General features: G+C 62.6%; 1 protein-coding gene across 1 annotated transcript; it reads left to right on the top strand.

The window, feature by feature from the left end:
* The first annotated feature begins 3,601 nt into the window (after positions 1-3,601).
* NR1D1 (nuclear receptor subfamily 1 group D member 1) lies at positions 3,602-15,246 on the top strand. Its single transcript, XM_084615653.1, has 8 exons — positions 3,602-3,893; positions 10,015-10,347; positions 10,748-10,836; positions 11,853-11,997; positions 12,569-13,176; positions 13,556-13,741; positions 14,236-14,446; positions 14,700-15,246. Exons 1-8 carry the CDS (start codon positions 3,863-3,865, stop codon positions 14,897-14,899), a joined length of 1,803 nt encoding a protein of 600 aa, XP_084471779.1. The 5' UTR covers positions 3,602-3,862; the 3' UTR covers positions 14,900-15,246.
* Positions 15,247-17,044: the final 1,798 nt, after the last annotated feature.

Here is a 17,044-nt window from a genome sequence, read left to right as displayed (position 1 = left end):
TAGACTCAAAGATTCTTCCTATCCCTGGCCAGGCTATTTCAGGCCAGATCCATCCCTGGTGTAACTCTCTTGGAAGGAATGTGGCCCCTTAATAACCCTAGCTGCCACAAGCTATGCAGGGCACAGGTGCTGAGCATTCACACAGCTCAGGGGCCCTGCAGCCGCTCCATGTCCCCAACAATCAGAGACTGTTTCTATCTAGCAGCCCAATGTGAAGCAACTTGGTTTGCGGTTTTTGTTAAGCCCCAGGGGTGCTCCCAGGGATACAGACTCTCCCCAGATCAGCCACTGAGGACACAGGGCAAGTTGGAGGTGGGAGGGCTGCAGGGCCGGTCCCACGCTCTGCAATCCTGCTCCCGGCTGCCAAGGTCATGTTCGAGGTGCCGCTTCCCAGTGCAAGGGGTTGCTGCAGTGGTTGTGGGTGGCTGTGTTTTCTGTGTTGAAAATGACTAGCTTAGGTCAGGACTGATTCTAGCGGCCCTAGAACATGGGTGTGGAGGGGAAGGGAGCTCCCTGGCAGGCAGGGAGAATCCCAGGCGTCTGCAGAGACAGCGTGAAGGGCAGCTGTGCATGCCTGAAACTGGGCTCCGGCCAGACAGTCCCTTCTGGGCTGGGAATCCAGGCAAGTGACGGTGCACCAGGCAGGGTTGATGCACGAAGGCCCTGGTCACTTTTCAGTCCCCCTTGCTGGAGGCAGACAGGATCTGAAGTTCACCCCGGCAAGCCCCGCCCGGGCTAGACGAGGCAAAGAGGGGTCAGCTGACAGGTTCAAGGTGACTCAGGGAAGGAGTGGTTTACACAGAATTAGGCAGTGGCCTCCCCGATCCCAGGCCGGATGAGCACACGACCTCTTCACCCCTTTGCCTGAACCTGTCAGGGCACTGAAACCGATGGCAAAGCGCCCGTTCAACAGGCAGGCAGGGCTGTTTTCCGGTAGGCTCTGAGCCTCAATAGGTAAAGAAAACCAGCCAGTCGGCAAGCGGGGAGATACAAACAGCGTTGGGTATTTAGGATCCTTTCCTCCCAGCATCAAAGCAACCTCACATTGCTCAAGCTTCAATGTGGCTATATGTTTGTGAGTCATAATTAAATAAACGATAACATGGGAAGTGGATCAGGGTTTAGGATTTCCATCTGCGGTCAGGAGGAACCTGCCACATTGGTGCCAGACACAGATAAGCCCATGACAAGGATTGGTGGAGAAATTCCATATAAATCCTGCTAGTTATTCTGAATGGCTCAGTGAAGGTGGGATTGCAGAGCAGGGAAATCTGCCAGTGACCTTGGCTATCAACGGGTTCTGGGATCGTGCTTCAGGGGTTCCTCAGACCCACCCCTGGTTGGCCAGAATGCCATCAAAACATCTTGGCCTCAGACAGAGCAGCGGCAGGGCAAGGGGATGGAACTGACCGTGTTTATATGGATCTAGTGATGTTTTAAGAACTGGTTAAAATTTCTCATTCAAAAAAAAGTTTCTGATCAAATCGAGCCTTTAAAACAACATTTTTTTTTTCCCTCGCAAGTTTTGTTTCTTTCAAAATTTTCCAGGTTTTCATCAAAAAAGCAGAAAAGTTTCTGCCCCCAAAAAGTCAAAAAATCTCCTCCCTCGAGTGTGTATTTTCTTGTACATTTCTTAATGGAAAATAGCAGCATTTTCCGACCACTTTTACTGGCATTGGTTTGCTTTGGGGTCTCTGGCTGAGTGAGGCGGATTTCAGACCAGGGGCTATGTGGGTGGCAGGCCTACCTGCCCCAAGGGATGCCAGAGCAGGGGCCTTTAGCTTTCAGCCCATACATTGCTCTAAGCTCTTCCTCAGTGTGACACACCCTACAGATTGAAGCGAGAGAAGCAACTAACTCCTGGAGGAAGTCCCAAGGTAGGCGCCATGAGACAGTTTTGCTATGCCCAAGAAGCACATCTCACACACCGGCCTGGGAAACGTGTCTCCTGTCAACAGCCTTGGCAGCTTTCCCGGCAGGCAAGCACAGGTGATGTTGAGTTTAGAAAGAGTTCCTTGAAGTCCCTGCCCTTCCTGTAATGACTGGTTTTAAAGAAGGATCTTTGCTGGTGTCATGGGGTAATTTGTCTTTGTTTTGGCTGTTGACACGTTGCTGGTTGCACATGATATGCCTGCTTGGAAGTCCATGAAAAAGATCTTGCTCTGGCTCTGCTGATTTGGAATGGCTCTGCAATATGTGATGAATACTATGACCTAGTTATTGGGGTGTTTACTGTGTGTCTATACTGGATTACATCAACAGGGCTACCTGGGAAAACAGGCAGGCAGGAAAAAGAATGGCTCAAGAGAAGCCAGCTCTCATCAGGTACTTAAGACTCTTAAGGGACAATGCTGGAGCTAGTAGCTTTGAGCATTCTGGCTCTCTGGCCAGCAGGACTGGTTTGGGCCAGAAGTCTAAGAACAGAAGAGCTGTGGGAGGATTAAAAGGATCTGTCTCTCAAGGGAAGGGGAGAGTTGTTTAGAAGAGGACCCCGGCTGGGACACAGGCAGCCACTGGGGTGACCAAAGAAGTTAGGTCTGCCTAGGTCACCCTCAGGGACGCTGAGCTGTTAGACACACCGCTAGATTGTCTGATGCTTTAAAATCCCCTTTTGTCCTTACTACAAAACGTTTACGGAGCTGTCTGGTCACCACGTTCGGCACTGGGCCCAGACTTCCAAAGAGAAGAACTGTGAATGCTGAACGTAGCTGGACCTGGGTTGATTGCCAGGGCACTGTGGCCTGGTCTAAGCGTGGGAGAACTGTGAAATTCCACCCAGGATAGGGAACGGCAGGAGGGCTGGGGGCAGGGGTGGGGGGAGTGCTGGCACTCAGGGAGACCAGAGAGTCCTGCCCTCTCTGGAACCGACAGAAGGCACAAATCAGAGAACTGCTGGTTACTGACTTCAAAGACGGTATCAATGACGATTATTATCCCTTTCACCACCTGGGCAATGAACAACTTGTTCTGCAGGTGCGAGCCCTTATTTCCCAACGACTGGCCTGTCGAAATGTGCCAGAGAACCCAAGGGATAACTGTTAACGCTACCTGACCTAAATCTGCACTGCAGCGGGGCTGGCCTGGCCTTGCTACCGGGCACCGCCGCCCGCCGCAGGGTACAGGCAGCCCTGGGGACAGTGCAAAACTGGGGCGGCGGAGTGTGTGCGTGGGTGCGTCCCTCCTTTGAAAACCTCCCGAGCAACCGGTCCCCTTTTCTTTTGCATCCCACCAGAGCAGGCTGGTCAATTGCAAGTTGAGGCTCGATCTCCTTTGGCTGGTCACTGCGCATTCAGCAACACAGTGGGGGGGGGGGTCGGGGTGCCCCCTAAACTACCCGAGTCGGGGGGGGGCTATTTGGACGGGTGAGCTGGGGGGGGGGCTGCGTGCACGCCACGTCTGAGCCCTCACGCTTTGACGCCGCAGGCAGCGGAGTGGCTCCCCAGGAATCCCACCTGCTCCCGCCGCACGGGCTCCCGCACGCCGCAGGGCCCCGGGAACTACAAGTCCCGCCAGCCACCGGGCTGGGCGCGCGCCCCGGCCGCCTGCTGCTGCGCGCGCCCGCCCGCCCGCTCGCCGAAAGTGTGTCACTGGGGCACGAGGCGCTCCCCGGGAATCACATGGTGGATGCTCCGGAGCCGCGTGCCGGGGACTGCGCAGCTGCGGCGGGTCCCAGGCAAAGGGGCTGGCGCCGGAGCCCGGGCAGAGCGGGAGCAGCGCGGCGCCGGGAGAGGCAGCGGCGCGCCGAGCTCCTGTCCTGCCGGTGCCCAGCTCTGCAGCGGGGCGAAGCCCCGGCCCCGGCGCGTCCCTTGCTCCCGGGAAGGGAGTTTCTGAGCCGGGCTTGGGTGCCCGCGCGCCCCCAAGGATGGCAGCTCTGGACCCCAACAACAACACAGGTGATTTGCCCTTCAGATCGGCTTGTTCCCCGTCTCCCCGCTGCCCCCCCGCCCCGAGCCCGGCGCGGCCCCTCCGAAGTGGGGGTGATGATGCGCCCCCCCCCCGGTGCAGCGTGTGGGCGCCCCGGCCAGCCCCACTGGTTCCTTCTGCCTGCAGGGTGCGAGGGCACCGCTCCCCCCCCCCCGTCTCTGCTCCTTCCTAGCCGGTGCTCAGAGCCCCCCCCCGCTTGTGCGGGCTGTTGGGGGTGGAGACCCGGTCTGCCCACCCCGGGACGCTCTGGGGTCCCCCGGCGGTGCGGGAGCTGGGTGCACGCGGCTGCGGGGGTTCCCACGCTCCCCGGGGCGGCTCTTGTGGGGGAGTGGGAGGGGCTCGGTCTGAGCTCTCTGGGGCTAGCGGACTGGGAGGGGGCCCCGGGCCCCCGCTGGGTGAGGAGCAGGAGGGGGTTCGGGTTCCCAAGCTACCGTCGGCGTGTATTGGATGGGGACGGGGGCAGGAGGCAGCGCCCCCCGGCTCGCTCCCTGGGACCCCGGCCACGGGCAGCAGCGCAGCGCCCCCCGGCCTGGGACCAGGGTTAATCCGAGCAGGGAGCAGCTCCGGCTTCCTCGCTGCTCTGGTGTTAGGGGTGACCCCCCCCGCCCCCATGCCCGGCTCCGGCCCGGTGGGTGCTGGCTGGACGGGGGGGGGGGTCAGTGGGGTCACCCATCGCCCCCACTTCGGAAGGAGTCAGGTGGCCGCTGCTGGCTTCCTTGCCTCAGCCAGCTCCCTTGACCCCAGTGCAGGGGGCTGAGTTGGTCCCCACTTTTCCCTGGGGTGGCATCCTGGCCCCCCCCTCCCAGGGCTGCGGCCCCCCCTCCCAGGGCTGCGGCCCCCCCTCCCAGGGCTGCGGCCCCCCCTCCCAGGGCTGCGGCCCCCCCTCCCAGGGCTGCGGCCCCCCCTCCCAGGGCTGCGGCCCCCCCTCCCAGGGCTGCGGCCCCCCCGGCGCTCCCTTGTCACCCCTCCCAAGGCTGCAGCCCCCCCCGGCCCCTCCCCCCGGGGCTCCCCCTGCCTCACGTGTCCCCCTCCCTGGCACTGCCACGTGCGGACTTTGTTTTCCTCCCTTCCCCGCCCCGCCCCCTCCCATTGATCGCCTCCCCCGCAGGCCCCGCCCCGTGGGCTCCCGTGACGTCACACCAGGAAGCCTGGCGCTTCGTCTCCCCGCCCTTTTCAAAGTAAAAGGAAGCAGCCGCGCGGGGCGGTGACGCCATCGCCGGGGCAACGAGCGGCGGCCAATAGCGCGGCGGGGGCGGAGCAACGCGTGATGGGCAGGGCCTGGGGGCGGAGTAGCCACGTGCGGCCAGGACACGTGGAGCGGGGACGTGAGGCTGACAGAGCCGCGGAGAGCCTGGGAGTCGGGACCTCCGGCGGGCTGAGCCCCCCCCAGCAGGACCCCCCCCCCAGCCTAGCACGTGTCCCCCCAGCCCCCCAGGCTGAGCCCCCCCCCGGACCCCTGGCCTAGCCCCTGCCCCCCCAGGCTGAGCCCCCCCCCCCAAGCAGGACCCCTGGCCTAGCCCCTGCCCCCCTAGGCTGAGCCCCGCCCCCCCAGCAAGGCCTAGCCCCTGCCCCCCCAGGCTGAGCCCCCCCCCCAAGCAGGACCCCTGGCCTAGCCCCTGCCCCCCCAGGCTGAGCCCCCCCCCCAAGCAGGACCCCTGGCCTAGCCCCTGCCCCCCCAGGCTGAGCCCCCCCCCCAAGCAGGACCCCTGGCCTAGCCCCTGCCCCCCCAGGCTGAGCCCCCCCCCAAGCAGGACCCCTGGCCTAGCCCCTGCCCCTCTAGGCTGAGCCCCGCCCCCCCCCCAGCAAGGCCTAGCCCCTGCCCCCCCAGGCTGAGCCCCGCCCCCCCAGCAAGGCCTAGTCCCTGCCCTCCCAGGCTGAGCCCCCCCCCCCCCCAGCAGGACCCCTGGCCTAGTCCCTGCCCTCCCAGGCTGAGCCCCCCCCCCCCCCAGCAGGACCCCTGGCCTAGTCCCTGCCCTCCCAGGCTGAGCCCCCCCCCCCCCCAGCAGGACCCCTGGCCTAGTCCCTGCCCTCCCAGGCTGAGCCCCCCCCCCCCCAGCAGGACCCCTGGCCTAGTCCCTGCCCTCCCAGGCTGAGCCCCCCCCCCCCCCAGCAGGACCCCTGGCCTAGTCCCTGCCCTCCCAGGCTGAGCCCCCCCCCCCCCCCCAGCAGGACCCCTGGCCTAGTCCCTGCCCTCCCAGGCTGAGCCCCCCCCCCCCCAGCAGGACCCCTGGCCTAGTCCCTGCCCTCCCAGGCTGAGCCCACCCCCCAGCAGGACCCCTGGCCTAGTCCCTGCCCCCCCAGGCTGAGCCGACCCCCTGCTGAGTCCTTGGGATGTTGTGAAGGCCAAAGGTATGACAGGCTTGAAATAAGAACTAGATAAGTTCCCAGGGGGACAGGTCCGTCAATGGTTATTAGTTGGGGTCGTCAGGGACGCAACCCCAGGCTGTGGGTGTTCCTCTGACTGCCAGAAGCTGGGACTGGACACCACGGGATGGATCACTTGATGATTGCCTGTTATGTTCATTCCCTCTGAAGCACATGGCGTTGGCCGCTGTTGGTGGACAGGACGCTGGGGTAGATGGGCCATTGGTCTGACCCAGCCAATCCACAGGTCCCCCCTGCCACCTTAGGGCTACCCCAAGGCCCATGACCTGCCCTAGAGCCCTGGTTGCTCTCTCAGGGCTGTGCCTCTCCCATCTCATGGGGTGCTGACTCCTCATGGGGGTCTGTCTGTCTGTCCCCCACACATCCCCCTCTCTTATCTGGCTCCCATCACTAGCCTCACACTCTTAGATGTAGGTCCGCTGGGGGGGCAGGTCAGGGCTATTTTCCCTAGCGTAGGGATGGGCTCTGGCACAGAGAGGTTAAGGGACTTGCCCAAGGTTACACATGAGTCTGGGAGAACAGGGAATTGAACCTGGGTCTCTGAAGTCCTAGGCTAGGATCATGAGCCCTGCATGCTCCTTACTCTCTGCCCTATAGCCTGGCTCCATGTGCTGCCCCCAAACGGGTCTCCGGGAGGGAGTTTTGCCCCACAAACACAGGGCTGAATAAAAGTTGGACGGCAAAGCGGTTGCCATGGTGACTTTGTCACCCCAGATGATGACTGTCTGACTGGGGGCTCACTGCCCAGCATTACCCGCTGCGGGTGTGTGTACCAGCTGTGCTCTGCGGGGGGAGGGACACATGGCCCTGTCGGACAGCGTGCGTGAGAACAGCGCTGGCCACATGTCGAGGCGCTCCTGACTCCTCTGCAGGAGGCTGGTGTCCTCAGCAGTCCTGCAGCCTGGGTGGGCAGTGAGATTTCAGGGCTCACCGCTCTCACATGCCCCATGTGCCTCCCACAAGCCCCCTTGGACAGGTACCAGTCTCATCTGCAGAGCCCTTCCCAAGGCTGGAGGCAGCCTGGGGAGAGCTGGCTTTTGGGCGTGGTGAGCGAAGCGGTTGGGGTTTTGTGACCTACTTCCAGAGCTCTGTTTCCCAATCTGTGCTATTTAAAGACAAGGAAACAAATGCAGCAAAGCTGACGCTGCAGCTTGAGAATGATTGGAGCGAGGGGAGGGATTGGCGGCTGGCGTAGCAGACACTGCTTGTCCCTACATACACACAGCACCCTCTAGCTCAGCCGGGATTCCCCACCCCGCCCTGCTCCCTGACTGAATTCAAAGCCTTCCCAATTACGCCTCATTTAAAAAAAAGCCAATTGATTTTCCACCTTGCTGGTGTTGAAGGAGGAACCAGTGCTGAGGGGTCTCAATGCAGTTGACAGGGGGCTCTGGTTTTCCTCCCGCGTTCTCTGTTTATAGCTCTTGGTAGCTCTGTTCCCATTGGAAAAATCCTGGCAGGAGATATGATCTCTCCCTTGATCCAATTTCTCCTTCTGTTCCTACGTACCAAGAAGCAGCAAGGTGCAGAGGTGTGTGTGTGGGTGCAGCAGGGAACAGGACTCTTTCCCCCTTGTGTTGTAGGGAGGGGGCCTGGCTGCATTATCTCCTCAGCACCTGGCAGGAGTCAGTTTTCTCCCTAGGGTTGGGCTGGGTGCAGATTGGCATACCTTGACTTTCATACCCACTGACACCAGCTGAGGGGCAGATCCAGCCTGCTGGCTTTAAAACCCGCTGGCCTTACCTCGGGCTGCCAGCCTTTTAACAGCAGCTAAGTAAACGTTTCCCCAGTGAGCGTTTAGTGACTTAACCCCTGGCATTAGCCTCTCTCATGCAGATGCCGTGTATGCAGGTGGCTCGGAAGCCTTCCCGGGTGGATGAGAGAAGAGTTTAGTGATCCAGACCTGGGCCTTGGCTGCTTTCCTGGGGTCAGGAGCAGCAGTTGTTGGGCTGGAGGGAATAGTGACGAACAGGGATGAGACCTGGTGCAGAAGCAGATCGCACACGTGATCCTCCCTGCTTGTTTGTGGTCTGTTTCGCAAGGATGATCGTGTTTTTGCAGGAGGCTTCCTGGTCTCCATAGTATTTAGGGCTTGGCAGGCGCTGGGCATGGAGTCCCGCTGCCTCATCATTGTTGTTTTTCCTCTTAAGCGGTTTGGGTTTTCCCCAGTTCCCCCGGTTGCCTCCCCCTTTCCCCCACTGCTGCTGGCTGTGACACCTGCTCCCATCCCTGCCTCCCAAGGCCCCCTTGGCCGAGCTCCCGGTGCCCAAGATCTGGTCCCTTGGCCGCATGCCTGCCCCAGTGCTTCAAACCCTTCCCTTGTGTGCCTGGGGGCCCAGCTGAGCCTACCTCCCCAGCCTGCAGATGTAGGTCAGCAGCAGCTGGAGCATTTCAAAGCTCCAAGAGGAAAGAAGTGAGGGAGAAAGGCGAGGAGGAAGCAATGGCAGACGTGTGTAATTGCAAATCACCGGTGGTGCCTGCAAACCTGGCTGCCTGGAAGGGCCCGGAAAGGGTAGCCAGATCTTCAGGGGTGGGGGGATGTGTAGGAGAGGAGGTGGGGCTGGGGGCGTGAATGGACAGATGGACACACACATGTACATACTCCATGCATATACAGCCCCGCATGTATGCATGCCCCACGTACCCCCTCCTGCACTCAGACATCCCCCCCCGTACAGCCCCCTGCATGCACCCACTAGCCCAGACGTCAAGTGCTGTTTCTCTAGGTGTGTCATTGACTGAGGCTTAGGAAGAGCGTAATCCCTGAGGGGAGGGGCTGCATTTCCGGTGCTCCCCGTCTCCCCTGGCTGCTCCCCCCACCCGCGCTGCTGCCCTGCCTGTCCTTGGCCTGCTTGCTGCAATGCTGCGTCTTTCTACCTGTGCGCGACTGCAGCCTCCGCAGTGCAGAGAGGGGAGCTGCAGCTAAGGGACCTGGCAGGCTGAACCTGTGGGCAGGGGCTTCCCTCGCACAGAGACGGGGGGGGGGATCCAGGGTGCACCCTGGGGGCGGGGGGGTTAACACTAGACTGGCCAAGGCTCAGTAGAGTTGTGGCCAGGGAGAGCCCTGCAGGGGAACAGATGTGCCCAGCAGCAGTCCAGCTGCTCTCTGTCAGGGTGCTACTGGATTCCAGTCCCCCCCACCGTGCCCTTCACCCAAGCGCCATCAGGGCCAGTCTCAGCCACCCCGGGGCGAAATCCCCAGTCTCCTGGGAGGCAGGGCTGGCCCCAGGCTGTCTGGTGCCGGGTCACTAGGCAGGAGGGCGAGGCCAGCTGGGCTTTATCTGCTATTGACTCGCTCCCTTGGCCTCCCCATGCCTGACTATCTCCACAGGGGTCTGTGTGTGAGACAGGAGGGGTGTTATTGCTGGGGACTGGCCCCCCGGGGGGGGAGGCAGGTCCAGAGCAGGGGTGGCACAGTCAGGGGCGTAGAAATCTCGCCTCGCCCTCCCCTCGCTGTGCTGTGATTGCCTGTCCCAGAGACCTGCCCAACTCATTTCACACATGGGCCACCGAACAGCTGTCAGGCGGGGCAGCTTTTGCTCACAGCTGGGCTGGATTGAAGCTGGTGCCCCCTTGATGGGAAAGGCCCCGTGTCTCATTCCTCTCACCCCCGCCCTGAGCCATCTCGTCTGGGGAGGCCCCCCCAGCACTCACCTCGAGGGGGCGGCGCAGCCCTGGTCTCAGCCTCTCGCTCTGTCTCCCCAGGCGGCGTGATCAGCTACATCGGCTCCAGCGGCTCCTCGCCCAGCCGCACCAGCCCCGTCTCCCTGTGCAGCGACAGCTCCAACGGCAGCTTCCAGTCCGGCTCGCAGGCCTTCCCCTCCTACTTCCCGCCCTCGCCCACCGGCTCCCTGACCCACGACTCGCGGCCCTACGGCGCTGGGCTGCAGGGCTCGCGGGAGGATGGCTCCCCTTCCTCCTCGTCCTCCTCTTCCTCCTCCTCGTACAGCTCCTCCGGGACCTCCCCCGGGGGCCTGCAGGTCGCCATGGACGACGGGAGGCGCGTCTCTCCCAGCAAGACCACCAGCAACATCACCAGTGAGTGCTGGAGGTGGGGTGGGCACAGGGTGTGGGGAGACCCCCTGGGAAGGGCTGGGAGTGGTGGCTGTGGAGGGGCCCGGGGGTAGCTGTGGGTGGGCACTGGGGTACCTGTGGTGCCCTCTATCCCTGGCTGTTTCCCCTCGATCAGTCTGTCCTTGCAGGTGGGTGCTCTCTGGACCCCCTGCCCTCCCCAGCATGGCAGGCCACATACCTGCTGGGGATGCCGTGCCCCTGAGAGCGCCCCCGTCTGAGCAGTGGTGGGCACAGCAGCTAGACCTGCGCCGGGACAGCGGCCCGCCACGCAGGAAGGGAGACGGCCTGGCCGCCCCCAGGGGCTGGCTCCTGAGCGGGGCTGGGCGCTGCAGCCTCTCACCTGCGTGTCTCTTTCCCCTCCCAGAGCTGAACGGGATGGTTCTGCTTTGCAAAGTGTGTGGAGATGTCGCCTCAGGCTTCCACTATGGGGTCCATGCCTGCGAGGGCTGCAAGGTAAGGGGGCGGGACAGGGCAGGGCAGGGGGAGCTGTGGCGACAGGGGGCTCCTGCTGATCCAGCCCAGGTGGCTCAATCTGGGGAGGGAGGTGGGACCAGTGTCCTAGCACCTTGTTAATGTATTACCCCCCCGTCTGCCCCTCCAGCCAGCCAAGGGACTTGGGCATGGCTGGCAATGTCACACCTCTCCAGACAAGGCCTAACTATTCCCAAGTGGCTAATGATTGCGGGGGCCCTGCAGTGGCCAGAGTTTCACAATATTGTCTGGCCTCTTTGGGAGTCCAACTGGAGATGCCTTAAAGTCACGAGCCACTTGTGAAAATGTCCAGGCACTGAGCTTTCAAGGGATTTATTTTGGTTATTTTTATCCTCTAACTTCTGTCGCCTCCCTTCAAACTTGGCTTCATCTTCTTCTTCCCGCCCCCTGTCCTCGGTGGGGCCCAGAAAACAGCCCGTGTTGGATGTTTAGCGTCAGGCGCTTGCTTTCTCCCAGAACATTGGTGGTTTTCGGCACTGTTGGGGGAGAACGATCCTGTCGTTGGCTCCTGCGTAACTCGCCAACAGCTGTGACTGACCAGAAACGTTCACCGCTGGAGCATGCCAACGCTCGGTCCCGAACGATCATTGTTCCTGGGTCAGGACAATGATCGGGGGTGTGGGATGGAAATGGCGGCTCCTTGGGAATTCTAGGCAGGGCTCTGGCGACCGGACAGCACTTGGCTTGTTTATAGTAAACCTGGCATTGAAGGTAGCTTCAGCTGAAGGAAACAATTGTCTGGATTTTTTTCCCTCGAGCTTTGTCATTTCTGCTGGCTGCAAACAATTTCTCAAAGACAAATGCCAGTGGCAGGTCAGCGTGGAGGAGCGTGTGGCCAGCCCACGGGGCAGAGCTCCATCACGGGGTCAGGGCCTTGCATCCCACAGTGTTTTCTATCGTCCGCCTTCCTCGCTGTTTGAGATTGCCTGGCTCTGCCTCCCCGTGTCTCACCCTGTCTCTCTCTCTGTCTGTCTCAGGGTTTCTTCCGACGCAGCATTCAGCAAAACATCCAGTACAAAAAGTGCCTGAAAAATGAGAACTGCTCCATCATCCGGATCAACCGGAACCGGTGCCAGCAGTGCCGCTTCAAGAAATGTCTGTCAGTCGGCATGTCCCGGGACGGTGAGTTCCCGCCTGGCGTGGTGGGGGAGGAGGCAGGGCAGGCTCCCCCCGGCACTGTGGTGCCCTCCCCTCCCCCTTCCATAATGGCATGCCCCGAGCAGTGTCTGGCTTCTACGCACTGTTCAAATAACACATCTTCCACACCCCTTTATTCGTGGTGCTGAGAGGCTGCGGTCAGGGATCGGGGTCCCGTTGCGCCAGGTGCTGCACGTCCATGAAACCCCTGCTCCAAAGGGCCCGCGCTGTCAGCTGGGAGGTCATTGTTGATTCCCCTGTTTTACTGGGCGTGTGGCTGGCCCCACGGACACTGGGTTGGGATGGTTCCGCAGCTGGGTTGGGAGCTCCTGGCTCTCTGAGATGCTGCCGCTAGGCCAGGGCGTGTGCCAGTGGCTATGAGGGGGAGTGGATTGGGGAGGGGAGATCAGCTTGCTCTGCCCCTGTCTGCTGCCGTGGGGTGCATGGTGGTCTGGAGGTGCCTGGGTCGCTCAGCGCAGCTGCGGAGGGTGGGGGGCATCTGCTGGTGTCTGGGCCCCCCCCCGTATGCTAATCTCCATCCCCCCCGTTTCCGCAGCCGTGCGCTTCGGGCGCATCCCCAAGCGTGAGAAGCAGCGGATGCTGGCGGAGATGCAGAGTGCCATGAACAACATGGCCAACAACCAGCTGAGCGGGCAGTGCCCACCGGAGGGCTCCCCGCTGGGGCACCCCCAGCCTGCCAACCCACTGCCGTGCCATCAGCCCCAGCTCCCCGCCTCCCCACTGCAGCAGCAGCCCTGCTTCTCTCAGTTCCCCCAGCAGCTGACGCCCCCCCGCTCCCCCAGCCCCACGGAGGCCATGGACGACGTCATCTCGCAGGTGACCAAGGCGCACAAGGAGATCTTCATCTACGCCCACGACAAGCTGGGCACGGCGCTGCCCTTGCCGCGGCCCTGCGACGACAACGCCCGCAACTGGGAGAACCGCCGCTGTGCCAACGGCTACCAGGGCAACAGCCTCTATCGCCATGACAACAACAACCTGCCCCACCCCGACGCCTCCCGCTTCCCCGCCTGGCACTCCAGCTCCTGCCCCCAGAACAACATGAACAGCCATAGGCTGTGCCCCACCGGCTACCCCTCCTTGGCCGAGGATGCAGAGACCCCGGCAGGCCCATGGGAAAGGGGCACCAAGGACATCCTGCTGGTGAGTGCCAGAGCCCCATGAGGGTATTTCCAGCTGGGATGCGCCCCCCCCCCCCATGCCTCAGGGTATTTTTAACCTCTAATCACTAGTAATCGTCTGGTCTCTGAGGCCAGAACATCAGAGCCGGTCCCGTCCCTGGCAGTGTGGAGCTGAGGCCGCCTTGGTGGGGGGCAGAGGGGGATGTGGCATTAAGGCCCCAGAGTTGCGGGGTTTTATCTCTGTTAAAGAGGGAGAGGAGTTTTGCAGGGATTGGCTCCTGCTGGGTCCCAGTCACTGGGATCTGGTGCAGTGGCCCCGGTACAGGGAATGGGGCTGGCTGGGGCTGGGGACCGGCCCTCTCGCGCCGCGTCTGAGGTCGCTCCCCCCCCCCCCCACCCAGGCATGCCCCATGAACGCGCACCCGCACGGCAGGAGGGGCCACACCGTCCAGGAGATCTGGGAGGATTTCTCGCTGAGCTTCACGCCCGCCGTCCGGGAGGTGGTGGAGTTTGCCAAGCACATACCGGGCTTCAAGGACCTGTCGCAGCACGACCAAGTGGCCCTTCTTAAAGCCGGCACCTTCGAGGTAGGTCTGGGGCCTTCGCTTCTCCTGCCAGCTGTCCTCGGCAGCAGCTCTCCGCTCACAGGGCCCCCCTCGGGGGCACTGCCCTGCGGTCGTTAGCAGTGGCTGGGCTGCAGGGGCGCCTGTTTCAAAGCAGCCCATGAAACCAGAGCCCTGGGGCCTCCCCCAAAGCCAGTTACTGAGCGAGAGCTGCTCCCTCCATCTCTCCCCCCGCCCCAAACCAATCTCCTGTAATGGGTCCCTCTCCTTAGGGGAGGGGGCAGCCCCACTGGGCGTTGATTCCTGTGGCCACCTCTCTGGCACCCCAGGAGGGCAGCGACGCCTTGCTGGGTCTGTGCTGGGGAACCTGCTGTCCGTTCTCCATGGCCACTGTGCCCTTGGTTCTGCCCCTTCCGATCGCAGGTGCCTGGTCCGCGGCCCTGCCCGGCTGTTGGGAGCCCCGTGCCTGGCAGGGCGCGTGGGCCAGGCCGTCACCGCTCTCATCTCCCCCGTGCCAGGTGCTTATGGTGAGATTCGCCCCCCTGTTCAACGTGAAGGAGCAGACCGTGATGTTCATGAGCCGGACGACCTACAGCCTGGGGGAGCTGTGGGGGATGGGCATGGGCGACCTGCTCAGCTCCATGTTCGAGTTCAGCGAGAAGCTCGGCTCCCTGGAGCTCACCGAGGAGGAGCTGGGTCTCTTCACCGCCGTCGTGCTGGTCTCGGCAGGTGGGTCACGAGCCCCCGGCTGAGCCACAGGGCAGGGGGCCCGGGCGTCCACTGCCTGCTGCTGGCATCCAGGGTCAGGGATCTGGGAGAGCAGGCAGGGGAGGGGAATCTGGAAGCAAAGATCTGAATGGAACCAGGCGGCTGCGATCCCAGGCGGGAGATCTGGTGCGTCAGGGGAGGCAGGGGAAGCTGGGCCGTGGGCTGCTGGTGGTCTCTCCCCGGCTCACGGTGCGTTTTCCCCCCCGCGGGACAGACCGCTCCGGCATGGAGAACACGGCGTCAGTGGAGCAGCTGCAGGAGACCCTGATCCGCGCCCTGCGCACGCTGATCCTCAAGAACCACCCCACGGAGACCTCGCGCTTCACCAAGCTGCTGCTCAAGCTGCCCGACCTGCGCACCCTGAACAACATGCATTCAGAGAAGCTGCTGTCCTTCCGCATCGACGCCCAGTAGGGCTCCCCCCGCCCTCCCGCCCCGGGACCCTCCGCAGAGAAACCCACCAGACTCTCTTGCTGCTGACGAGGCAGCCAGGACAGAGCCCCCTGGGGCGGCCGACCCCTGTAAATAGTGATCTGTGTATATTGGAGTCATGTTCTCTGTTGCTGCTGCCCCCCGTGGAGGGCTGGAGCCCAGCTCTGTCTGAGCCACACGGGAAATAATATATTGAAACCAACGCCATGGCCTGGACCGTCCCTTCGTGAGCGAGCCAGGCCCCTGCTCCTGTCCGGCGGCGAGGGCACCCCTGCCTGCTGCTCGCTGTGAAGGGGGAGGGGGAGCTGGATGCCTGGGTTCTGCTTTCTGTGGGAAGGGGATAGGTGTGCGGGAGCCACGACTCCTGGCCTTTAGCTGCAGTGCTGGGAGGGCCGGGGGCCAGAGTGGGCCGGGAGCTGGGACTCCTGGGCTCTGTTCCCAGCTGCGCCACCAAACGTGCTGCAAGCCCTTGGGAAGTGGCTCGCCGAGCTGGGGAGTTTCTGGGGCCGGGCCCAGCAGCAACTCCAGCCTAGGCACTGGCCTCGCCCCAGCCGTCGGCGTCAACACCTTGAACCCCAGCCCAGGGCATGTGGCTGGCTGCTGCAGCGTGCCCCAGCCACCATTCCTGTCCCTCAGGGCATGGGGCACGCCGAGTGGCTGCAGGGGAAGGTTATCCTGCCTATGCCCCCCCCCGGCCTCACGGTAGCCCCGGACCCAGCTCATGCCACGTGCTGGGGAGGACTCTAGCTTCAGCCTGGGCAAGTGAAGTGCAGGCCTGTTTTGCCAGGTGACTGCTGCCCCCAAGGCAAGCTGCAGCGCCCCCATGACCCATAGCACCAGGCTAGAAATCCCCTCCCCCCCCGCCCCAATTTGGCTCAGGTATCCCTCTGGGTGGGGGCAGTGCCCCACAGCCCTGCCCCCCAACGCTCACCCCCCATTCTGCAGCCTCCTGGGGTGATAGGGCGCCCACCCCTGCCCTCCCGGCTGGACACAGAAATCAGAGGCCAGCGGGGCGGTGGGGGTGGGGTTGGTTGTTTTTCATCATATATTTATTACATAAATATATAGTAAAATAGACCAGCAACAATTACCATAAAAATATCTTTCTTTAAAATCCTGACCAAAAACACAAAGGGTTTAAAATCGCACGTCACAGACACTGTGATTGTCATGTACAGCAGCAGCTCTCTGCCGCCCGGCCCCCTCCCTCGTGGGGCACGGGGGGATACATGGGAGGGGAAGGAGGGTGGTCTCCCCTCCCTGCCCCAGCCCCCGTTCCCCCCAATGCACTGAGACCCAAACATACATTCAGTAACTCCTGCCACTAGCCTTCCACACCGCCGCAGCCGCGGGGCGGGAGCCGCAATGCATAGTACATGGGTGGGGGAGGCCCCCCCAATGACTGGACACAGCAGGGAAGGACCCCCCACCCCCCCAAAAGCGCCAAGCGAGCTCACGGTCTCTAGAGATGGGCTGGATTTGAAGCTGCTCCCCTCCCATTCCCCCCCCCCACAACCCCTCTGCAGAGCTGGGGGGGAGGAGGTACCAGCTCCAGAAGCTAGGAGGTATGTGCTTGGTGACCAAATACTGACGGGGAGGATGTGGGAACATGGCGGGGGGGGCACAGGCTGCCTCTGGCATAAATAGGGTCCCCCCTGGGGGTCAGCCCTCAGTCCCAAGGAGGGAGTCAGGGGGGGCCAGGGGGTGTTCATGCCACAGTCTGCCCACTGCGTGGCTGAGCTGGGGGGGTGGCCCTGGGAGCAGAGACAGAGGGGAGATAGCGACACTGGATAATGCAACTGCAATGGAGACCAACAGACGTGACCCGGAGCCGCCCCGGGGGAACAGCCAGCAGGAGGCAGCATGGACCCCAGCCACAAACCTGGGGTGTCACGCAAGGGTGGGGGCCCAGCCAGGCCCGGCCCCATTGGCAGAGGGTGTATGTGCGCGTGTCCTGTGGGGGGGTGTGCCCGGGGGTGTGTGTGCACCCAGGGGGGGTGCACACACACAGGGGCCTGGCACTGAACCCCCCCATCCCCCAGGAGTGAAGTTGTGGCCCCCCAATGCTGGGGGCACTTTACACAAGACAAACCACCTCCCCCCAGCATGTTTGAGCCCTGAATGCCT

Source organism: Lepidochelys olivacea (genome assembly GCF_965140295.1).
Source record: "Lepidochelys olivacea isolate rLepOli2 genome assembly, chromosome: 27".
Taxonomy (NCBI): Eukaryota; Metazoa; Chordata; order Testudines; family Cheloniidae; genus Lepidochelys; species Lepidochelys olivacea.
The sequence above is the reverse complement of the archived record's forward strand: the minus strand, read 5'-3'. Positions and strand labels throughout refer to the sequence as shown.